General features: G+C 47.1%; 1 protein-coding gene across 2 annotated transcripts in view; it reads right to left on the reverse strand.

Annotated features, from left to right (window-relative positions):
• The window catches only part of LOC137429045 (tetratricopeptide repeat protein 7B), a 164,739-nt gene that overhangs the window by 74,644 nt on the left and 64,356 nt on the right, over positions 1-25,739 (reverse strand). For both annotated transcript variants that reach the window (XM_068119061.2, XM_068119059.2), the window contains exons 3-8: positions 21,553-21,721; positions 15,854-15,978; positions 14,659-14,777; positions 11,273-11,351; positions 4,517-4,692; positions 1,428-1,491 (exon numbers count right to left, since the gene is read on the reverse strand). In XM_068119061.2, the coding sequence (XP_067975162.2) occupies positions 1,428-1,491; positions 4,517-4,692; positions 11,273-11,351; positions 14,659-14,777; positions 15,854-15,978; positions 21,553-21,721 (732 nt within the window). The remainder of the gene's footprint in view (positions 1-1,427; positions 1,492-4,516; positions 4,693-11,272; positions 11,352-14,658; positions 14,778-15,853; positions 15,979-21,552; positions 21,722-25,739) is intronic.

A 25,739-nucleotide genomic window follows, 5' to 3' on the forward strand; every position in this document is an offset into this window, starting at 1 on the left:
AAAGGGGGCAATACCACCTATTAGAGCCAAGGGTGTACTTACTTTTTCCACACGCGAAATTTGCATTTATGTTTATTTAAATTATACAATGGACTACAAAATGTAAATGTTTCATGATATTTGTTATATCATATCACCTTTATCTGTCAATATTGTTGAAATGAAGATCAAATAGCTGTATGTTGAAATATGTTGAAAAAGTCAAAACTTTACATGGGGTGTACTTACTTTTTGAAGTCACTGTATATATGCACCCACTTTCCCACTCTTCCCTCCAGAGCTTTGTAAGTCAGGTCAGTTTATTGGGACGACCACTGGTAACATGTAACCCAGTACTATCTGCCACATGGTCGGGTTGTCGACGACTAAATCAAGACCTCTCACTGGCTTTGCTGCGACACCCTGCCAGGACTGAACACAACACCCGACAAAGGGCGGATGAGCTCTCTTTGAGAGACAATAGCCATCCAGTAAGGAGATGGTGGCACCTAAAAAACATCCAATGGAGGTAGGAAAATTTATTTTTCCACCTGACCTACCATAGTTACCCCCACCTGCACAGTGGTCATGTGAAGAGGTTTCCTTGTTTCAGGACTAGATGAAGGTTTTGCCAGTTTTTCCTCTTCTTCTTTTTCTCAGTACTTAGCCCTTTACGTTTCGTGGCTCTCAGCCTTGTTTAGGGTGAATTTAAATAAATGAATATATGTATAATACATAAAAATCACACCAGCCGATTGTGAGGAGAACTTGAAGGGACTCTTGGGCAAAGTCTGTGGCATTGAGGCAAATTGCCCAGGATTCGCACCACCAAATGACCTCATTTGTAAGGCCGGCTTGAATTCACAAAGCAGTTTTGTAAGCAATTTGTAATTTCCCTCAATATCTGCCATTAAATTTGGTAAGCATAAAAAATAAAAAAACACCTTTAGAGGCCATTTTTCCCCGCAAGCGGGGGTTGGCCTTTTTCGGGGACCGTGGTTGTTGTTGTTTTTTGGTCCCCTTTTGAAGCAATGTTTTACGGCCGGATGCCCTTCCTGCCGCCAACCCTGTTAGTCGCCTTTTGCAACAAACAGGGAATTACCAGTGATCTGGTACTCAATTTGCCGACCTCAGAAGGATGACAGGCTGAGTCAACCCCCCATGCATTAATTCAGCGATCGACCGGGATTCGAACCCAGGATCCTAGGATCCTAAGCTGGCACCCTAGCCGCTAGCCCAACACCAGGTAAGCATAAATAAACGAAAAATAAAAAACCTTGCAATACATTTCAAATTGGTACAGGAACCTCATGTATACTAATGGTCTTAGATAATTTGACATTTCAACAGGCTGTTATAAATAAACCATGAATAATTACATCATTCAAGGCTTTAGTTGGTGATTATTTCAATCGCTTTGTGACTCCATCACGACTGGATAATCTTACCATGGACTCACTGATGAGTAATAACAACAATGCTTCTTCCGTGTTGTCCTGCGGACAGTATAAGCTGAAACACACACGTTTAAGGGAGACGGGAGAAAGGATTAGTGCCTTGAGAGCAAGAAAATAAACTTCCCAAATATAATGCTGGGAAATTTTAAAATTGCAAATCAACCAGGTTTGATGTTTTATGGCTTACAACACGCATCACTAAAAAGACACAGCTAATTGAAAGTTTAATCAACAACGACTACTTTCTCTCATGCACTGGTATATCAAATCTCACCTGCAGCTGCCCTATCCATCCTCCAGAGCAGTGGTTCCCAAACCTTTGTGTCCATGACCTAAAATTTGAAATCACATTCACTAAATGTAAACGGAATAACCATGACTTAGGGTATTAAGTAGAGCAGGAAGAGTGGGACATAAGGAAGGGTAAGGGAAGGGAGGGGGAGGGGGAATAAAATAACAGGGAGGAAGTGGGTGGGATGCAGGTAGGGCTGAGTACTTCAAGGATGCGGGAGAGGAGTCGAGTGTGGAGGGTGAGAGTTGGGCACGGGTGAGGGGAGGAACAAGTGGAGAAGGAGCGGTGTGTGTGCGAACGCGCCCACATGGTTAGGACAACAGGCTAAGGTAGCAGGTTCAGCAGGTCAGCCTCGACAGCGCTGATGATTGATGACCTGAGCATCCCAAATTAATCAAGATACTCTGCTAGGTGGACAGCAGTTCAGAAGCGAGGTTCGGCTAGGTACATTGAATGTGGGAGCAATGGGAAGGGGGGGGGGGGGGGGGGTGAGATAATTCAGAGAAGGAGGTTGGAAGTGTTGTGTGTGCAGAACAGATGGAAAGGAGACAAGGTGAGGAAGTTGGTAGGAGGACATAAGCTGTTACACGCAGGTGGGGATGGAAGGAGTAATGCCATGGGAATAATAGTATCGCAAGAGATCAGCAAGCAGGTGGTTAAAGTGGAAATATGGAAGGGATGGATAGTTATAGCAAGGGTGGTGATACAGAGGCAAATGGTGTATGCTATGTCGGTATATGGGCCTCAAACGGGAAGGACTTGGGCGGACAAGAAGGAATTCAACGACACACTGGAGATGATGATGCGAATATTTGAGCTAGAGGTGATGCCGTGCATTGTGGGGGACTTTAACGTGCATGTGGAAGAAGCGGAGCCGGATGAAGAGGAGTGCGTTAGTAAATTTGATTGGGGAACGAGGAATATACAGGGTCAAGAGCTGGTGGAGCTGGTGGCGAGGAATGGGATGGCCATGGCTGGTTCATTCTTTCAAAAGCAGGAAAGCCACATCATCACCTATAGGAGTGGATAGCACAGAACAGAACTGGATTTGGTGGTGGTAAGGAAGCGACAGTTGTGAAGGGTTAAGGATTGCAAGGCAGTGGCGGGAGAGCATGTTACCATCCAGCACAAGATTGTGGTGTTTGTGGTGCGGATGAAGAAAAGGAAGGAGGTTAAGAGCAGGGGTCAGAAGTGCAGGGGAAATGTCTCCGTAGAGTACATGGAGAGGATGAGGGCCAGGTATGAGCTACTTAGCGAAGAAGCAGAAGGCTTGGAAAAGGAGTGGAAGAAGTATGGAGAGGCCTTTAGGGGAATTGCAAAAATGTTGTGTGGAAGGACGCCAGGAAAGGGTGCATCGTCGATGGATAGAAACCAGGTATGGTGGACGGAGGAAGTAGTGAAGGCACTTGGTGAAAAGAAGGAGGTTTGGAAGAGCAGAGAGAAGATCAAGGATAGAGAAAGGCAGCCGGATGCGGGGTTGCTGCACCTGTATGGGCAAAAGAAGAAGGCAGCAATGAGAGTTGTGGGATAAGGTGAGGAATGATATGGAATAGGAGGTGTACAACAAGTTGAAAGAGGATGTTGGGAGGAAGATGATCTACAAATTGGCTTGTGACAGGGACGAGGATAGCAAGGACATGAAGGGGGAAGGGACGGTGATTAAGGATGGCAGCGAGAGGTTTGTGACAGAGTGCAGTATTGAAGGTGTGGGAAGGATATTTCAAAGAGCTGTTGAACCAGGAAGGAAGAAATGACGAGCTAGAGCTACCGAGTTATGTGGAGGGGAAAGTGGAGTTGGTGGAGATCACTGAAGAGAAGTGCGGACGGCATTGAAGAAGAAGAGGGGGGGCAGGGTGCCAGGCATTGATGAGGTGTGTACAAAGATGATAATTGAAGTGGGAGAAGTCGGTCAGTTTTTGTTTTTTTTTGTTTTTGTATACTGAATCGAGGCTTGTGAAAGAGCTAACATTTCCAATGGGTTCAAGGGGGGGGGGGGTTCAAGTTCGGATCACGACCCTGGGTTTGGGAACACCTGCTCTCGTGGCTAGAGTCTGGTACACTGAATCCTGTAGAGATGTGATTGTGGTTAAGCAGTTTGCGTTCTCGACATGGAAGTATAACCGTAGTGAGGGTAACTTTAAGTCATTTTGTGAGGCACACAAGTCCGTCCTTAGGCATGCCAGAAAACACCATCTTGCAAATCTCAAGGCTGAACACTCCAAGTAGTCATGGTGGCACCTTGTCAGGTCTGTCTGGTTGGTTGGTACATACGCTCCCATTCCATCCCCTCCCACATGTCAAACAACATTACTACAGACTCTGTCCAAGATAAAGCAGAATATCTACACTCTGTGTTTGCCTCCAAATATTCTGTACCCAACTCATCCAGTTCTGTCCCCATCTTACAACCTGGAACCCAATGTCTACTGGATTTTGAGTTGGGTAGGTGACAAGAACAAGCTGATTAGATTTTGGTTCAGGTCCGAATCCTGATACGGCCTATCAGTGGGATGCAAAACGTAAACTGTTCACCAGGCGGAGGTGTGCTCTCTACTGAGTGCCGTTCTGGTTTAAGAAATGCAACCGCAAGCAAGCTCTTTAACAGGCTTTACGCATTGTACAATAATAAATAAAACCTTCTTCAAGGGGAAGGAAAAACGTTTCACCAAAAGACATTTCATTTCGTCCACCAAAATAAAAATAGTGACATACTCCTCCAAATGAACATTTTTCTTAAAAACCTAAATGCTCCAATTACAACCCCTCACCATGGCAACATGATGCTTACCTTTCGCCCGTGTACAGCCGAGGCCCTCGCTCGAGTGAAGGGCTTTTAGACTTTTCTTGGTCTTCGTGTTGGGAATTATTGCGTTGACGGTCCTGTGGAGGGTCTTCTAGCGGTTTCCAGTAGCTTTGTTCACATATACCACGAAGCAAGATCTCAGCTAGCTGCCTTGCAATGGTCTGGCATGTGTGTGTGGTGGGGAGACAAATCAGGTATTAAGTCTATACATCGGATCATACTTTGACCAAGAAGCATTTGATTCGAAGAAAACAAAAATTCCATGCAAAAGTGAGGTTGGGGCATTAAACATTGCATTAAACATTAAACAATGTACAAAACACTTGAAGTACAAAGCTAAATAGGCACTGCGGTCCGGTCGGAGAGCAACAAATTCCATGGGAATCATGAGCATTGGTATACCAACATGATGTATGGAATGAAGACACACAATGATATGTAAATTAATAAAGGGGCTCCAATTCTGGGGTGACCCCTTTGACCTTTATCAAATTGAGGTCAATTGATCAAAATTCTCTAGAATCCAATTAAGTTCAAATTTCCATTGTTACCTCCACCACCAAAGGTGGATGGAGGTTGTGTTTTCACCAGTCTGTCTGTTTGTGAACAATACAACAGGCATTTTAAGGCCATTTTCCCTACAAGAGCGGGGGTTAGCCTTGCGGTCCCCATGACAATCTTCTCCATTTTGCCCTATTTTCTGCATCTCCCGTGTTAACCCCCTTGCCCGCATTTCTTCTTCCACCATCTTTAGCCAAGTCTTTCTCGGTCTTCCCCGTCCTCTACTTCCTTCTACATTCATTTCCATCACTCTTCTCAACCAGTCACTTTCATCCTTCCTCAACACATGACCAAACCATCTCAAACTGTTTCTCTTCACAGCATCCATCACAGGCTCTATTCCCATCATCTTTCGCAATTCATCATTTGTCTTCCTCTCTCTCAACGATACTCCACACATCCACCGAACCATTCGCATTTCCACCGTTTCCAGCCTTCGTTGCTGCTCCACGTTCATTACCCATGTCTCGCTCCCATAAATCATAACACTTCTCACACATGCAGCATACACCTTTCCCTTCAGCTTCAACGACACTCCCCTCCTCGTCAGCACGCCACTCAGTTCCCGAAACGTCTTCCATGCACATCTCACTCGAGCAACCGTTGCCGAGTCTGATCCACCTTCTCCATTCAGCATGTCTCCGAGGTAGCAAAATGTTTTCACACCTTCCAGCTTCACGCCGTCTCCAAGATCCAACTCAACATTTCCTCCATCTGCAGCTCCCTCTGTGCACACCTTACACTTGAATGTAGCTGCCACACTGGTTAATGACCCTCTCAGACCACTACATTTTTGATGAACACACTCAGCGCACATTGTACATTGAATGGAGTTCACTCCGACACCCTTCCTGCACACAGCACACGGCCACTTCCCAGTTCTTTCCACCTCACCACATGCTTTACCACTTGCCATCACCTTCGTTTTTCCTATATTCACCTTCAGACCTTTTGTCTCCATACATTCCTTCCACTTGTTCATCTTTTCCTTCAGACCATCCATACTTTCTGCAATCAACACCAGATCATCTGCATACAACAACTCCCACGGTAAACCCTCCTTTACGTTCTGAGCCAGCACCTCCATCACAGCTACAAATAGTAGTGGACTTAGTACCGACCCCTGATGCACTTCCACCTTCACCTCAAACTCACCACTGTTCCCGTCCTTTGTCCTTACAGCTGTGCGCGCTCTTTTGTACATTGCCATCACCACTCTGATCAACCATTTCTCCACTCCTAACTTCCTCAATGCCCATGTCACTACTTCACATGGAACCCTATCGAATGCTTTCTCCAGATCAACAAACCCAAGAAACAACTTCTTCCTCTTCTCCATGTAATTCTCCTGCAACTGCCTTACAATAAAAAACATGTCTGTTTGTGAACAATATATCTCAAAAATTTGTGGACAGATTCAGACGAAATTTGGCAGAGAGTTAGTGTATGTGACAAGGAAGAAATCATTAGATTTTGGTGAAGATCTGGATTTGGATCCGGCTACTAGAATTTTATAAAGTGATTCTTCACCATTGGGAGATGGGGCCAAAAACTATACAGTCGTGGCAAAAAATATTGGCACCCTTACACTTTTTTCAAATAATGCACCATTTCTTCCAGAAAATTGTTGAACTAAAAAAAATATTTTGGTTTCCACAAATGTATTTCTTTGGTTTGCAGAACAAAACAAAAAAAGCTGAAAAAACGACTAAATCTTAGCTTATTCCATACAGAAATCCTAAAATGGCCTGGACAATATTATTGGCACATTTTAGAAGTTGTTAGAAATAATTAGATTTCAAGTAGGTGATTCTCCTTTACTTTGGAATTGAACTCACCTGTGGAGAGTTGCAGGCACCTGCAATATCAAAATCACTCATTCAAACAGTTTGAATGGAGAAAAGGAGTCATTCTGCTGTTTTGTGTCACTGTGTGTACCCCATGAGCGTGGAGAAAACAAAGAAAACCAGGGAATTGTCTGAGGAGGTCAGACACAAGATAGTAGCCAAGCATGGACAATCTCAAGACTACAACTCCATCTCCAGAGATCTTGATGTTCATGTGTTCACCGTACGCAATGTTATCAGGAAGTTTAAGGCCCATGGCACTGTAGCTAACCTCCCTGAATGTGGCCACAAGAGATAACTTTATCGAATATTGCAGCAAAGGATTGTTTGAATGGTGGAGAAAGCACCTCGATCAACTCCCAAACAGATTCCAGCTGACCTTCAGACACAAGGTACGACAGTTTCAACTCGCACCATCCGTCGCCAACTCAATGAAAGGGGGTTCTTTGGTTGGAGACCCAGGAGGACCCCACTGCTGAGAAAAACACCTGAACAAGCCAAAATCCTTCTGGGAGAATTTCCTGTGGACAGATATGACCAAATTAGCGCTTTTTGGTAAAGCACATCATCTCTATATTTGTAGAAAACATAATGAATCCTTCAAAGAAAAGAACACCTTCCCTACAGTCAAACATGGAGGAGGTTCAGTGATGTTTTGGGGTTGCTGTGCTATTTCTGGCACTGGGTACCTTGAATGTGTGCATGGCATCATGAAAGCAGGAGATTACCAAGGCATTTTGGAGCGCAATGTTCAACCCAGAGTCAGAATGCTGGGTCTGCGTCAAAGGTCATGGGTCTTGCAGCAGGACAATGAACCCAAACACACTTCAAAAAGCACCCAGGAATGGTTCAAGACAAATCGCTGGGCTGTTCTGAAGTGGCCAACAATGAGTCCAGATCTAAATCCCATTGAACACCTGTTGGGAGATCTGAAAACAGCAGTTGGGAGACGGCAACTTTCAAATCTGGGATAACTGGAGCAGTTTGCACAAGAAGAGTGGAACAAACTGCCAGCAGAGAGGTGGAGGAAGCTCATTCATGGCTATAGGAAGTGCTCTACTGCAGTTATTTTGTCCAAAGGCTGTGCTACCAATTATTAAGTCTTGGGTGTCAATAATTTTGTCAATGCCATTTCTTTTTATTTTCTGATTCAAAAGGATATTTTAAGTTCTGAATTAAAAACAAAGGTTTTGTAATATTAACAGTGAAATAAAGAATTGTGGAGACGAAATACTTTGGTGAATTTCAACTTATTTTTCGAGAACATTGTGAGTTCTTTGAAAAAAGTGCAAGGGTGCCAATATATATTTTTGGCCATGACTGTACATAGCAGGATATCTCAAAATGTTGTGGACATATTTGGACGAAACTTGGTGGACGGGTTGTGTGTCTGACAAGGAAGAATCGATTCAATTTTGGTGGAGATCCAGATCCAGCCTATCAGTGGGATACAAAACGTAAACTGTTCAGCCTCGTGAAGGTATGCGCTCTACTGGGTGTTGTTCTAATTGCTGATGTTGTTTTATGAATGCCTTATTTTTGGTGCACACTGACGAAACAATGGACTCGTCAGAAATAGTGCGAATGAGTATCTCTTTAAGCTACGTTAACAAGGACACAATAGATTAACATTTTTAACCCCCATTGGTGTGGATTAATTAACCGGCTCTGGCTTTCCTTCTGTAATTTTTCAGGGCTCAAGTTGGAATTTCGCCGGGGGCAAGGCTATAAGGGAGTCAACATGACGAGAGGCCTTCACCGTAGTGTTCAAACACAAATCAAAGAAAAATACCCATGACTTGTATACACACATTACTGCAATCAGGTTTTCATTTTGGCCATCCGACGATTTACACAAGACAACTGTAAAGGTAACTCCAGCTGATGGCCACTCAAGACTCTTGCCCACGTGTGAATCACAGTGTGCGGAGCGCCATGATGGTGTGCTCGGGCTTATGGAACCATTTACGGCTGTAACTGATGCTCTTGACTCAATGAAAAGCATGCCACATAGGGAAACTGCCCTCAAAACTCAAACCTTGTTAAGTTCCTCAAGCAATATTCAATTTATTGTCACCATGACTATCATAGAAAGCATTTTGAGTGTTGTCGTGCTGTTGTTGGGAGAACTAAAGAAAACAAACCTCGAATGTTTTGCTGATAAATCAGTTCATCAAATAAGTTTTGAATTTTAAATGACGAGAAAACTATCCCAGCATATTTTAGATCCACCAAAGCAGTTTTCATACGAGAAGAGCTGAACATACCTGCTATCACTCCAAGGCGAGCAGATGTAGACAATCGCAGCAACTGCTCAACAGAAGAGCCAAAATATTTGTACCGGCAATCAATGTTTGTGCCATATCTCTGAATCGACTTTGTCATCTCTGGAATTTACTTTGTGCCGTTTTGTGGATTTGCATGAGAGATGCAGAAAGCTTTGGTGCTTGTTCCCTAAAAACCTGACTGACTCTTCTGACAAATCAACAATGGTCAGGTAAAAGACATTTATTTTGGATACCAAGTCGAGGCTTGTATGAGAGCTAACACATAGAACATATAATAAAGGGAGCGGGAGAAAAGAAGGGGAGAGAGAGGGGAATGCAACAGAAGAGAGCAGGGAGATCTGTGGAAGAGAGAAGGCTGGAGCAAGGTACATGGGATAAACAGATGAACACTACATGGGATTTCAGGAAAGAAAATGGTATTTTCTTTGGATTTGGGGTGGAATAATGGGGGTAAAAAGATCAAGGTTTTGGATGGGGGAAGATATGAGATGGAGGTGAAATGCTGTTTTAAAGGCCTGGAGGGAGGAGTGGGATTGAAGAGAGTGAGGGAGTTTGTTCCAGAGGAAGGAAAAAAGAGGAATGAAAGCTGTTCTTTGCTGAATAAAAAAAAAAGAAAAAAAAAGAGTGAAGGTGAACAGAGTCTTGATTTTGGCAGTTTAACCATAAGAGGGTTGCTGGGAGGTCTTGTGCATCCTGCAGGAATATTTGGGGGACAGAGCACAGACAGACCTGGGGGAGCAAGGCAGGAGAGGAGTCGGTAGAAGACAGAAAGACCAACAACCTGCCTGCGGTGAGTGAGTGAAAGGTCCTCAGAATCAGCTTCATCGCGGGAGATTACAATGATTCTGAAAGTGTTGGTTTCTACAGTGTGAAGCCGAGCTAGGTGGGAGGCAGGTGTACCAGCCCAGAGGGGAGAACAGTATTCCATCGAGCTGCAGATGAAAGCTTCGTATGTGGTGAGGAGCTCAGGTTTGCCGAGGAAGGACTTAGCACGACAGAGCATGCCCAGTCGGCGACTGGCTTTGGAGGCCAGAATGTAAATGTGGTTTTCCCAGGAAAGATCATGGCAGATAGTGAGACCCAAAAGCTTGAGTAACAGAACTTCTTCAAGAGGATTGTTCAGAAAGTAGATGGGAGGGGTTTCCAGACAAAATTTTTGGAGACATAGTGAGAGTGTGAGATTTGTCAGGATTGAAAGACAAGTTTCACTTTATCAGGATTGAAAGACACTTTGGCTACGAGAGTAGAGGAAGTCAGGAAGGCATGTGTGGAGTTGGCCTTGGATCTCATAGGCAGAGAGTTTGGCGAGTAAGGAAGGATGCCAGACTGTATCAAAAGTATGAGATATGTCCAGGTAGACGGCCCTGATATAATGTCTGACATTGAAGGCCTCCATCCATGTTGGGAGAGTAGAGCATGTACAAGGTGGAATGAGCTGGTCTGAATCCGAGTTTGTGATTTGAGTTGAGTTTCTTCGACTTTGACCGACATTAACATGAGACCCAGTCTGGTAGCATTCACTGGTGGATGATAAAATTATGGGCGAATCACTTCAACAAAGAGCAAGCGAGTTGTCACTGACACCATAGCCAAATTTCAGCCTCAGCCGATAGCGTGCACTGCATCAGTGGCACAGCCGTTCTCACCAGAAGTGATGTCTCCAGCAGCCATGTCATACATAAGCTTGATTGGACAAACCTTGTAGCAGTGAAGTATAATTTTGTCCACTCAATTACCCAGATAAATCATGCAGTTTCTGCCCCAGGACAAATTATTCTTTTAAGGGCCAAACAAACTGCATGGACATGCTTCAACTGCCAGCACAATACGACAAAACATGCAGGGCTGGTTATTACGGGATGTTTGAAGCTTAAAACGTAGCGCTGTTTTTAAACAATCTGCAGCTGTCACAAATACAGCACACGAGTCGTCTTGGTTGTTTACCGCTGATGTTGCCTTATTGACACATGGTTACAAGGAAACCACAAATGCTGTTTTGTTTGAGGTACACGCTGTTAAAAAAACAAAATAGATGAGACACTGACCATGCGGAGGTTCTGTGTGGTGCGTGTCTCAACAGCACGAAGGATTTTGCGAAACCTTCCAATCCCACGTGTCACATTCCTGGAAGGAGAAAATATGAGGACACTCATATTTGATTACAATCTAGGGCCTAGGTGAAGGTTCAAAATCAATGCATGGAGGAAACAACGACAATGAATGCTCATGTCATATTGACAGTAAAACTGTGATCAAACACGACCATTAGAGTGATGTTGGGGGTGTTTGTGAAACATGGTGTTGGGGTTGTTGGGGGTGTTTGATTTGTTTGTGAAATAAATGTTAGCTCTTTCACGAGCTTCGATTCAGTATACAAAAAAACTGCAACCCTCTTATGGTTAAACTGCCAAAATCAAGACTTTCTGCTCACCTTCACTCCCTCATTCCTCTTTTCTCCCGCCTCTGGAACAAACTCCCTCACTCTCTTCAATCCCACTCCACCCTCCAGGTCTTTAAAACAGCTGTTCACCTCCATCTCTTATCTTCCCCCATCCAAAACCTTGATCTTTTCTACCCCCGCTAATTTCACCCAAAATCCTACACTTTTTTTTTTTTTAAATACCAACTTATGTCCTGGAAGTCCTTGGACCCCTTGTGTTTTATACCTCTCCCCTCCCCCCCCTTCCCACGCCTCCTCCCCCCAAGTCCTCTCCCTCCCACACTTCTCCCTGCTCTCAAATGTTGTGTTTTTGTGCTTCCCCTTCTCTCCCCATCTTGTCTTCCGCTCCCTCTTTTTATATATTTTGTTTGTCTGGTTGATTTGTTTGTGAAATAAATGTTAGCTCTTTCACGAGCCTCGATTCAGTATACAAAAAAATGTGTTACTTCCGTGAGCTGCCATAAGTTGTTACCACCTAACACCGGAGAAAAAGAAACTTCATTTATTTTAATAACATTTGATAACTTTGAGCAATGTCAATGTAAAGCTACTAAAATTGCTATTCAGTTACCCATTAATAACACAAGGTGCGGAAAGAGTGTGACAAAGACAGCGCATCCTAATCACCGCTGTGAGAGGTGAAGAAACACGAGTTAAGGAAAGCGTGCGATTTGCCGCACCACCGAGATGGACCATTGTTTGCTCATGTGGACAGACCCAATAACAATAGACATAAATAAGGATGCCGAGTAAAACGGGCACAGCCAATTGGTCAGTGCCATGACCAATCCACGGGTTAACTTTGGCGACATAGCTACAGCCAGACAACCTCTATGTATTATTTTAGAGAATAGTACAAAGGTACAAGGGCTGGCAGGATATCTCACAGGTAGAAGACTCACCTTTGAGCTGTCTAACCTGTGTCTTATTCCTGACCTGATTATTTACATTCACCCTGATGCATTGGGGGCAAAGTGTTGCCTCAATGAGTATGCAATCTCTCAAGATGTTGCCTCCGTGGGTATGCCATCACTCAAGGTGTTGCCTCAATGAGTATGCAATCGCTCAAGGTGTTGCCTCAATGAGTATGCCATCTCTCAAGGTGTTGTCTCAATGAGTATGCAATCTCTCAAGGTGTTGCCTCAATGAGTATGCCATCTCTCAAGGTGTTGCCTCAATGAGTATGCAATCTCTCAAGGTGTTGCCTCAATGAGTATGCAATATCTCAAGGTGTTGCCTCAATGAGTATGCAATCTCTCAAGGTGTTGCCTCAATGAGTATGCTATCTCTCAAGGTGTTGCCTCAATGGGTATGCCATCTCTCAAGGTGTTACCTCAATGAGTATGCAATCTCTCAAGATGTTGCTTCAATGAGTACGCAATCTCTCAAGGTGTTGCCTCAATCAGTACGCAATCTCTCAAGGTGTTGCCTCCGTGGGTATGCCATCTCTCAAGGTGTTACCTCAATGAGTATGCCATCTCTCAAGGTGTTACCTCAATGAGTATGCCATCTCTCAAGATGTCACCTCAATGAGTATGCAATCTCTCAAGGTGTTGCCTCAATGAGTATGCCATCTCTCAAGATGTTACATCAATGAGTATGCAATCTCTCAAGGTGTTGCCTCAATGAGTATGCCATCTCTCAAGGTGTTACCTCAATGAGTATGCCATCTCTCAGGATGTTACCTCAATGAGTATGCCATCTCTCAAGATGTTACCTCAATGAGTATGCAATCTCTCAAGGTGTTGCCTCAATGAGTATGCCATCTCTCAAGATGTTACCTCAATGAGTATGCCATCTCTCAAGATGTTACCTCAATGAGTATGCAATCTCTCAAGATGTTACCTCAATGAGTATGCCATCTCTCAAGGTGTTGCCTCCATGGGTATGCCATCTCTCAAGGTGTTGCCTCAATGAGTATGCCATCTCTCAAAGTGTTGCCTCAATGAGTATGCCATCTCTCAAGATGTTACCTCAATGATTATGCAATCTCTCAAGATGTTACCTCAATGAGTATGCCATCTCTCAAGGTGTTGCCTCAATGAGTATGCCATCTCTCAAGGTGTTGCCTCAATGAGTATGCCATCTCTCAATGTGTTGCCTCAATGAGTATTCCATCTCTCAAGGTGTTGCCTCAATGAGTATGCCATCTCTCAAGGTGTTGCCTCAATGAGTATGCCATCTCTCAAGGTGTTGCCTCAATGAGTATGCAATCTCTCAAGGTGTTGCCTCAATGAGTATGCCAACTCTCAAGGTGTTGCCTCAATGAGTATGCCATCTCTCAAGGTGTTGCCTCAATGAGTATGCCATCTCTCAAGGTGTTGCCTCAATGAGTATGCCATCTCTCAAGGTGTTGCCTCAATGAGTATGCATCTCTCAAGGTGTTGCCTCAATGAGTATGCCATCTCTCAAGGTGTTGCCTCAATGAGTTTGCGATCTCTCAAGGTGTTGCCTCAATGAGTATGCAATCTCTCAAGGTGTTGCCTCAATGAGTATGCAATCTCTCAAGGTGTTGCCTCAATGAGTATGCCATCTCTCAAAGTGTTACCTCAATGAGTATGCCATCTCTCAAGGCGTTGCCTCAATGAGTATGCCATCTCTCAGAGGGGGTATGAAGTGAGTTGTTCAATCTCCGAGCATTTCCTTCTGAAAATTAATGATTTCATGGTGCCTTTTGAAAAGTGGAGACAGGAACTCTGGGAAAATGTTTCCCTTTTTTGAGGGCTGCTTCGCCAGCACCATGTGATGGAGTCGAAACCATGCAGCGTATATCTTCAGCTAATGAATTGCTCACAACCCAGTCGTGGAGGCCTCAATGCACTCAGAGGGTTATGGAAAACTAACAACAACTAGGAACCAGATTTATGTAAACCGTCCAAAAAAAGGTATTGGTCAAACCAAAAATGGAAATGGTGACAGTAGTTAGAATGTTAAGACAAAAGGTATATTCAGTACAAGGAAATACATTTTTAGCACCAACAAAAAACATACCCATTGCGGATGTGAAAAATTTGAGCATTCTGCAGTGCAACCTCAAGGAAGCAGCCCAACTCCTGTTCAGTGGCCAGCATATTAGGCCTAGGACTGCGATTTTGGCTACTGGTAATCACCTGAAACATAACCAAAACACCATTGAAGTTTTCTTTCAATGGAAATCTGGAGCCATTGCAATATCAACAGGAAAGATTTTGAGAATTACCAACACAATGCATGTATCTCACCTTTTGCAATGCGAACCACACCTTAAACACGCCATCATTTGCTCTGGGTTCTACACTTCAGCAGAATACTTTCTGGTGTTTGCTTGAAACAGTGGGTGGCCTATCAGCATCATCAGTTTGTTCCACCCTTTTATATCAAGCTAAACAATTCTACTGATGCATTAAAGGTGCTGCATGCACAGGTCGATGAATTGCAAGAAGGCAGGACTTTGCTCAAAGAGAGTCCAAATATATTAAATAGTATTAGTAGTTGGTAGACGCATATATATATATATATACATACACACCTCGATCCCGATATTCGCGTTCCCAACATTCGCAGACCCCATGTATTCGCGGTTGATAAATTGCAACCTGCTTCTACATTCACGGCCATGTGTCCCACAAATTTGCAGTTCTTCAAGGGCGGAATTTTTTTTTTTTTTAAACGAGCTGCAAGCATGACCGGCTTCTACATTCCCAGCTCTGCGCTTCATGTTTTCACGGCTTATAGCGGCCACATAAAAATATTTTAGCTGTGCTATAAGCGAGTTTCGCAGAATATACCACCATTATCATTGCGAACAGCTTTGTGGAATATCCCACCATTCACACTGTGAACATTGCCTTACGGGATATCCCACCAGCTGCGTAACACATCATCCCCCACGAGAATAAATTGTGAATTCCTGCATCCTCATTTGAGTATCCTGTGGCAGAGTGGCAACTCATCCGGAATTGATTGTAACAAGCCACATAAACCACCTTGGAAGCGTTATGTGCCTTACAGCACAAGGGGGTTAAACAAACAAACAAAAAGAAACCCCGCCCTTACAGAGAAGGACAAAGGTAATCAGTAGTTTGCTCATGAGAAAACACCTTTTTGCTCCACAGTCTCCAAAATTTCTCCAACTTTTTTTTTTCCTCCAAGAAAACTTGGTATTTTGTACAATTAGACCTGAAATTATTTGTATCTCTGCACTGACCCGTTCCATCTCTTGCAAGTAGAGCAGCGCAATGTCTCCAGCCTTTTCATAGCATGTGACAATATGTTCTTCACGAACGCTTTGCTGTGAGGGTGATGTCAATGTCTGCTCCTGGAGGCACAGCCCTGCACAAACAGAAAATAGGAAACCAAAAAGTCAATGAAAACTGCTTTCCGCAAATGTATCACATTATTTCATTATTAATTAGCAACATGCATTTGAATTAACAACATCAACATGATGAGGTAATTCTATGTTGACTATGATGTTACATAAAAGACGTAAGAGGAAGATTGGATTGGCGTGGACCTTGAAATTGTAAATACAAAATGAGTTTTGGCATGGTGCCCTTCAACAATGTTCACAAGCTTTGACACTTTGACACTGAAATTAAGTGATTGGGACTCATCGCACCTTAAAGGACTGTAGCCGCTTACGCTCGGGGTCTGAAACTTGGGTCATATGCCGTGAAACAGGCCTGAAAATGACTTTGCATATAGCACTGTAATTTGTCAACCAATGTACAGAATTAACCCCAGTGTTCACTCAAATATAGGAATTCCGGACTTCCGGTCCCTCGAGCAACGGGGCTTGCTTCGATCTCTCCACGGCATCAAAGTTTGAGTGTTTTCCCGTTCGTTTCTTTGTCAAATTTCCGCTGCGTATTTTGTTGTGTATGTGTTATTGTGTGTTTCTATTTGGTTTTGGTTTTGTAAATTTGTGAGTAATTAGTCGTTTCTTTGTTCGCGCCTCGTGCGGCCTGGTGTCTCGTGCGGCCTCCTCGTCTCGACTTGTGCCCGCCCCCTATATCTCGTTTGTTCTTTCACCTCTGCTCCTGCTTTCTCAAATCCACGTTCTCACTTAGAGACTTTTCCCAGATTGTTTTTCATGGTTTTGTTTAAATATTTATTTAAATATGTCTAAACCGCAGCCGTGATGCTGACGCCCCCCCCCCCCCCACCCCCCAGAATTTCCATGTTTTAAACGTTTCCCAGTGTGTACCCTGGATAAGAATAGGTACGCCGTATCCCTGCGTGTCGTAAGAGGCGACTAAGAGGGTTGGCGTCAGGAAGGGCATCCGGCCATAAAAACATTGCCTCAAAAAGAGAACCATGACAATTACAACTACATGTGGGCAGGGTACAGCCCGAAGTGGAGATCGGTTTCTGAGGTTTGGGACATGGAATGTAGGGACAATGACAGGGAGATCAGGAGAAGTGGTGGAAGTATTGGTCAGAAGAAGAGTGCACATATGTTGTGTGCAAGAGACGAGATGGAAGGGAAGTGGTGTGAGAATGGTGAAGGGTAGGCAGGGACAGAAATACAAGTTTGTGTGGCAAGGGTGCCTGGAGGGCGTGAATGGTGTTGGTGTCCTGTTTTCTGAGGAGTTTGTAGACAGTGTGGTGAGTGTGACTAGAGTGAGTGATAGGTTGATGATGGTGAAAATGATGATTGGAAAGCTCTTGGTGAACGTCATCTCGGGATATGCTCCGCAGGTTGGTCGAAGCGATGAAGAGAAGGACAAGTTCTGGTGTGCGATAGAGAAGCTGATGGAAAACGTGAAAGATGAGGAAGTTGTTGTGGTAGGAGGAGACATAAATGGACATGTGGGAAGGAGTATGGATGGTTTTGACGGAGTTCATGGGGGTTACGGATATGGTGTGAGAAATGGAGAAGGTGAAAAGATTTTGGAGTTTGCTGATGGAGCTGATTTGTTGATTTGTAATACTCAGTTCTAGAAAGAGGATAATAAGCTTGTTACATACACGTCAGGTGGGTCGACGACAACCGTTGACTACCTGATGGTGCATAGGCGAGATAGGGGGCACCTCTGGGACACAAAGGTGATCCCAGGGGAGGAGGCTGTTTCACAGCACCACTTGGTTGTCTGCGACGTAAGGGTGAAAGGTGCGAGGAGAGCTCGGCGGGTGAAGTACCAACCGAGAATGAAGGTGTGGAGGTTGAAAGAGGTGACAGTAAGGGAGGCATTAAAAGAGAGGCTGAGTAGGGTCGAGGATGATGTGGTTGAGCTTGAAAGTGGTTGGATGTCAATGAAAGCTAGTCTGTTGGGAGCCGTTGGTGAGGTATGTGGATGGACAAAAGGAGCACCGAGGCACTCGGAAACATGGTGGTGGGATGATGAAGTTGGAAAGAGGATTGACGAGAAGAGGAAGAAGTTCAAGGAGTGGCAGAAGGCGAAGGGTACGGGAGCAGAAACAGCAGAGCATGAAAGTTATAAGGCAGCCAGGAAGGCTGCAAAGAAAGAGGTAGCAAAGGCGCAGGAGGCATGTAGGAAAATGTTCGGAGAACGCTTGGATTCGGAAGAGGGTCAGAAAGCAGTATTCAGGATTGCAAAGCAGATAGCGAAAGAGAGGTGTGATGTGATGGGGGTGAGTTGCTTGAAGGATGAAGTGGGACAAATCGTTGTCGACCTAGATGGAATTAAAGGAAGATGGAAAAGATATATGGAAATGCTGTTGAATACAGAGAATGAATGGGATGGCAACATAGAGAGTAACCCAGTTTTAGGACAGGCAGAGAAGATAACTGAGAAGGAAGTTGAGGAAGCGATAAAACCAATGAAGGGTAGAAAAGCGGGAGGGCTGACGGGAGTTGTGGGAGATATGTTGAAGGCAGCAGGAAGTTGGGATGTGAAGAGAATGACAGAGATCTGTAATCTGGTGGTGAAAGAAGGCCGCATTCCAGTGCATTGGGAACTGAGTACCCTCGTCCCTCTATACAAGGGGAAAGGTGACCCTCTGGAGTGTGGCTCGTACCGAGCGATAAAGTTATTGGAGCATGGAATGAAGGTATTGGAAAGGGGGTTGGAGAGGAGGATAAGGAAGAAGGTGAAGATCGACGAAATGCAGTTTGGATTCATGCCAGGAAGAGGAACGACAGACGCGCTTTTCATTGTGAGGCAATTGCAGGAGAAGTACATGGAGAAGAGGAAGAAGTTGTTTCTTGGGTTTGTTGATCTGGAGAAAGCATTCGATCGGGTTCCACGCAAAGTATTGACATGGGCATTGAGGAAGTTAGGAGTGGAGGAATGGTTGATCAGAGTAGTGATGGCAATGTACAAAAGAGCGCGCACAGCTGTAAGGACGAAGGACGGGAACAGTGGTGAGTTTGAGGTGAAGGTGGGAGTGCATCAGGGGTCGGTACTAAGTCCACTACTATTTGTAGCTGTGATGGAGGTGCTGGCTCAGAACGTAAAGGAGGGTTTACCGTGGGAGTTGTTGCATGCAGATGATCTGGTGTTGATTGCGGAAAGTATGGATGGACTGAAGGAAAAGATGAACACGTGGAAGGAATGTATGGAGACAAAAGGTCTGAAGGTGAATATCGGAAAGACGAAGGTGATGGCAAGTGGTAAAGCATGTGGTGAGGTGGAAAGAACTGGGAAGTGGCCCTGTGCTGTGTGTAGGAAGGGTGTCAGAGTGAACTCCATTCAGTGTACAATGTGCGCTGAATGGGTTCATCAAAAATGTAGTGGTCTGAGAGGGTCATTAACCAGTGTGGCAGCTACATTCAAATGTAAGTTGTGCACAGAGGGAGCTGCAGATGGAGGAAATGTTGAGTTGGATCTTGGAGACGGCGTGAAGCTGGAAGGTGTGAAAACATTTTGCTACCTCCGAGACATGCTGAATGGAGAAGGTGGATCAGACTCGGCAACGGTTGCTCGAGTGAGATGTGCATGGAAGAAGTTTCGGGAATTGAGTGGCGTGCTGATGATGAGGGCAGTGTCGTTGAAGCTGAAGGGAAAGGAGTATGCTGCATGTGTGAGAGGTGTTATGATTTATGGGAGCGAGACATGGGTAATGAACGTAGCGCAGCAACGAAGGTTGGAAAGGGTGGAAATGTGAATGGTTCGACGGATGTGCGGAATATCGTTGAGAGAGAGGAAGACAAATGATGAATTGCGAAAGATGATGGGAATAGAGCCTGTGATTGATGCTGTGAAGAGGAACAGGTTGAGATGGTTTGGTCATGTGTTGAGGAAGGATGAAAGTGACTGGTTGAGAAGAGTGATGGAAATGAATGTAGAAGGAAGTAGAAGACGGGGAAGACCGAGAAAGACTTGGCTAAAGATGGTGGAAGAAGAAATGCGGGCAAGGGGGTTAACAAGGAGAGATGCAGAAAATAGGGCAAAATGGAGAAGATTGTCATGGGGACCGCAAGGCTAACCCCCGCTCTAGCAGGGAAAATGGCCTTTAAAATGCATGTTGTGTTGTTGTTGTTCACTCAAATATAGCTCAGACAATTCCCCATCGTATGTGCTAAAAAAAAAAAAAATTGCGACGACCAACGTCTACTATGCATTTTGCGACGTTCCTTCAAATCTGCAATATCCATGATTTTTATCTTCAATAAGTGATTATTCAGAAACTATTGAGTCTACAATTATGATTTTGCTACCATATATTATTTGATTTATAATGCATTCATTTATATGAGGACGCAGCTACTAACATCATCAACTCCTTGTCAATTGATATAAAATTAATGAAAAATTGCACAGTAATTTAGTAATATTTACATTACACGCACATACCAGGCAACTCATCACCTTTGCCACCGAAGGTGGACAAAGGTCATGTTTTCACCCCTGTCTGACTGTGAGCATGAAGTCTCAAAAAGATGTGGACTAGTAATGATAAAACCTGGTGGATGAGTTGGTCAGGTGACAAGAACAAGCCGATTCGATTTTGGTTCAGGTCCGGATCCAGATCCGGCCTATCAGTGGGATACAAAACATAAACTGTTCAACTTGGCGGAGGTATGTGCTCTACTGAGCACCATTCTAGTTACAAGTGTTTTTTCTTTCTTTTCAGACATCAAGTACAGTCGGGTCCCGCTATTCAAAGTTCCGCTATTCGCAGTTCCAATATTCGCTTCTCTATTCGTGGTCATGCGTCCCGCGAATTTGCCGTTTTTCGCGGGTGCAAAAAGAAATAATTTGAATGAGTCGCTAGCATGACAGTTATAAAACCCATCTTTCACCAGCCACGCACAAAGCAGGTGGACATATGCAAAAAAACATCTACAAGCCGAATTTTCGCCGCACTCTAAGCGAGCTTTGCGGGATGACCCACCAGCTGCGTAACATGTCAACAGCCGCAAGTTGCTGTACAGAATGAAAACACTTCATCGTATCTATCACATGGCCTGCTTCTACATTCCCAGCCGTGTGCTTAACGTTTTCATGGCTTTCGCGGCCATGAATTTTAGCCACACTATAATAGCGAGTTAGCGAGTTTAAAATATTTTCTTCCATTTTGACCCCTGCTGCTATGAGTTCCCACTCCCTGGGGCATAAACGGGGGGGTCAAATCCAAAAAATCATTATATAATTCATGTGCCCCCTCCCCGAATGTTAATCGCATATACAACGTGTTTCATTTACACATATTTTAAAATGTGTCAGTCATTGCATTTTTTGGTAATTTACCTTCTGACCCCACCCCAGGGGGCAGGACCAAAATGAATACTACTCTCGCACCTTCTTTCCATGTAGTGATCATAACTACCAAGTTTGGTGAATTTCTGCACAACCGTTTAGGAGACACCATTACAATATCCTCTCGTTGTTTTTTCATAAAGAGTGGGGATAATGATGTGTAAAACCGTACAACATATACATGAAATACATTGAAGTGACGTGACGAGAATGAAGAGAAAACATGAAAACAGCTCACCTTTAACAGCATGAGCCTCAGCCAACATGCGGATTTTGTAGGTGGGGGCGCTGACTAGGTTTATTTCATCCAGGCCAGCAAGTGTGTACATGCTTAATGCATCCTTCATAGAGCCCTCCAAGTAATGTAACTTTGCCATAATCAGCATGGCTTCTTGCATAACTTCTTCCTTTTATTTCAGCAATGGCAAGATAATGTTGATGAAAGTGAAAAACATATATCAAGATCACAAAAAACTGAGAAGCATTGATGCAAAAGTCAGAAAGTACATAGTAAATCATAATGCCTTGTACATAGTAACACTAGAAAGAGCAATCAGAGATTGCAGACCCTCACCAGGACGTGTTTTCAGTGATTTTTAATAAGGCTTTGGTGATAAAACAAATATGGCGGCTGAACCACATGACCGATGATATCATCATCATTTTTTTCTCCACCATTTTATCCCTAAATGATGGTCAATAAATTTCACCTGGATCGGATGAAGTTTTGTACTTGTCGAATTATGACGTCATAATGGAGGCACCTATGAAGGAGCTGGGGCTCCCACGTCGATCGGAAGAATGGACGCGACAAAAAGCTGGAATTCAACCGAGTTGCTTTAATCAAACCAAACACTCAGGCACTCTGAAAAGCCCGTTTATCGGGCAGCAATATATATACATATTATCCCGGAGCGTTTGCCCAGGAAAGGCGAGAGGGGGCGTGGCCCAGCGTCCTGGCTGCGGCCTGGCAAGTTGAGGGCGAGCCTGCCCGGGCGTCCTGGACGAGCCCGGCATGGTGATCGCTCCGCGTCCTTGATAGGTGCAAGGCGATTGTGAAAACCCAGCGGTAGCCGCTACACACGTCCCCCCAGAATCGACTTGCACCGGCAGGGTCAATTTGAGGGGGGTCCTGATGACCCGGCCGAAGCGACCCCTGGCGGGTCGTGGGAGGGGGTCCGGTGTGGTGGTGGGCGGTCGAGTGGGGGGCACCGTGGACGGGGGGCGGCCTCGCCACGGCGGAAGGGCCACCCGTGGTGGGTGGTCGACGTCCACGTGCGCCGGCTTGAGGCGGTCCACCGCAATCCGGTCCGACCTGCCGCCGATGTCGATGACGAACGACTTGTCGTCCCGTCGCAGCACCCGGAAGGGCCCGTCGTACGGCGGCCGTAGTGGCCCCCGATGTGCGTCGTGACGCACAAAAACATACTCTGCTGTGCGAAGTGCTGGGGGGACGTAGGACTGGGGGTCACCGTGGTGGGATGTTGGCACGGGGGCAAACCGTCGGGCGGCCTCCTGGAGGTCCGAGCGCTGGTGAGCTGCGGACCAGGGACTGGTAGCGTCGGGCACGAATTCGCCCGGGACGCGTAGCGCCTGGCCATAGACAAGCTCGGCGGTGGATGCCTGGAGGTCCTCCTTGGGGGCCGTGCGGAGGCCCAAAAGGACCCACGGCAGCCGGTCGGCCCAACCGCCGTCTTGAAGGCCGGCCATGAGCGCGGCCTTCATGGAGCGGTGGAATCGCTCGCACAACCCGTTTGCTTGGGGGTGGTAGGCCGTAGTACGGTGGAGCTTGACCCCCAGGTTGCGGGCGACCGCGCCCCACAGCTCGGAGGTGAACTGTGGTCCGCGGTCTGACGAGATGTCCGCCGGTGCGATGAAAGCCTGCGCCACGTCGGCGGTGGTGGTGGAGACGAGGGGAACGGCCTCCGGCCACCTGGTGGTCCTGTCCACCATGGTGAGCAGGTGTGTGAACCCCCGTGACGGGGGGAGGGGGCCCACCAGATCCACGTTGACGTGGTCGAAACGTCGTTCGGGCACGGTGAAAGGTGCCAGCGGGGCCTGGGTGTGTCGGTGGACCTTGGCCCGTTGGCAGGCCGTGCAGGTGCTGGTCCAATCGCGGACGTCCCGACGAAGGCCGTGCCAGACGAATCGCGCCGACACCAGCTTCTGGGAAGCTTTCCGGCCCGGGTGGGAAAGGCCGTGGAGGGAGGCGAAGATGCGGCGTTGCCAGGCGACGGGCACGATGGGGCGAGGCTGGCCTTGGGAGACGTCGCAGAGCAGGACAGTGTCCGCGAAGGGGATGTCGGCCAGGCGGAGGCCCGTGTCCGCCGCCCGGAGGGCTTGCACCGTGGTGTCGGTGGTTTGGTCCGCCGCCATAAGCGCAAAGTCCACGCCCAGGTGGACCGCGTTCGCGCTGGCCCGGGAAAGACAGTCGGCCACGGCGTTGTTTTTGCCGGCGACGTGCCGGATGTCCGTCGTAAACTCCGACACGGCGGAGAGGTGGCGCTGTTGGCGGGTCGACCACGGCTCCGTGACCTTGGCCATGGCGTAAACCAACGGCTTGTGGTCGACGAACGCCGTGAAAGGTCGGCCCTCCAGGAGGTGGCGGAAATGGCGGACGGCCAGGTGTAGACCGAGGAGCTCCCGGTCAAACGTGCTGTATTTGAGCTCGTTCGGCCGGAGCTGCCGGCTGAAAAAAGCGAGTGGCTGCCAAACCCCGTTCACCCATTGCTCATGTACGGCGCCCACCGCGTAGTCGGAGGCATCCGTGGTGAGGGCGATGGGAGCGTTGAGCACCGGGTGAGCGAGCAGTGTTGCGTCGGCGAGGGCCCGCTTTGAGCTTTGGAAGGCCGCATCCATTGCTGCGGACCAGGCGATGTCGTGCTTGGCCGGCTTGCCCCGGAGTGCTTCGTAGAGGGGCCGCATGAGTTGAGCAGCGCGGGGCACGAAGCGGTGATAAAAATTCACCATTCTCAGGAATTCCTGCAGGGCCTTTATGGTGCGGGGACGCGGGAACGTGGTGATGGCCTCGACCTTGGTTGGCAGCGGCACGGCCCCGTTCTTGGTGATGTGGTGGCCCAAAAAATCAACGGCCGTCGTGCCGAAGTGGCATTTGGCCGGGTTGACGATGAGGCCGTGCTCGCTGAGGCGCCCGAACAGTGTTCGGAGGTGGAGGAGGTGCTCGGCCCGGGACGTGCTGGCGACGAGGATGTCGTCCAGGTAAACGAAAAGGAACGGCAGGTCACGCAGCACGCCGTCCATCAAGCGCTGGAACGCCTGAGCCGCGTTCTTGAGACCAAACGGCATCCGCAAGAATTCGAATAAGCCGAACGGCGTGATGACTGCCGTTTTAGGGACGTCGGCCGCCCTGACAGGTACCTGGTGATATCCCCGTATGAGATCAATTTTCGAAAAAATGACCCTTCCCGCCAGACGGGCGGAGAAGTCTTGGATATGCGGGATCGGGTACCTGTCGGGGGTGGTAGCGTCATTGAGACGGCGGTAGTCGCCACACGGGCGCCATTAACCCCCCGGCTTTGGCACGATGTGCAGTGGCGAGGCCCACGCGCTATCGGAGCGCCGCACGATGCCGAGGTGCTCCAACGCGTCGAATTCGGCCTTCGCCACGGCGAGCTTGGCTGGGTCGAGGCGGCGGGCCCTGGCGTAGACCGGCGGGCCCGTGGTTGGTATGTGGTGCTCGATCCCATGCCGTACTGCGACGGCCGAAAACGTCGGCCGCGTGAGGGCCGGGAACTCCGTGAGCAGGCGAGCAAACTCGTTCGCCGCCGGGACGGCGCATGCCAGCTCGGTCGGCGCGGAGCTGCTCAATGTGCATACCAGGGAGCTGAAGGTTTCGGCGTTGATTAAACGACGCCGTTGGACGTCCACCAGCAGTCCGTGTGCGCAGAGGAAGTCGGCGCCTAGCAGAGCCATGGGCACGTTTGCGGTTACAAACGTCCAAGCAAAGCGTTGGCCGCCGAAGCAGAGGGTGACGTTGCGCGGGCCGAAGGTGCGGATGGTCGATCCGTTGGCCGCAACCAAGGAGGGGCCGCAAACCGCGGATTGCCTGTCCTGGTCAGAGGTGAGTATGACGCTCAGTTGGGCGCCGGTGTCGCACAGGAAGCGCCGTCCGGACGCTTTATCCGTGATGAACAGTAAGTTGCCCGTGTGGCCGGCGCTCATGGCTGGTAATGAACGCCGGCCCGGCCGTTTCCCGGCCTGCCGAAGGTGCACGGGGGTCGGCATGTCCAGGCCTTCTGTCCGAACCTGGCATGATAGTAACACCACGCTTGGTCAGGTGGAGGCTCCGGTCGTCGTGCTGGAGGTGGTCGGCTCGGTGTAGCGGCCGCCAATTGCGTCGGCAGTTCGGTCGTCGACCGTGCCGGGTGCTCGGGCGCCATGGGTGTTGCGTCGGACGGCGGTGGG

The sequence above is a fragment of the Myxine glutinosa genome, chromosome 6 (assembly GCF_964187855.1).
Source record: "Myxine glutinosa chromosome 6, kmMyxGlut1.1, whole genome shotgun sequence".
Taxonomy (NCBI): Eukaryota; Metazoa; Chordata; class Myxini; order Myxiniformes; family Myxinidae; genus Myxine; species Myxine glutinosa.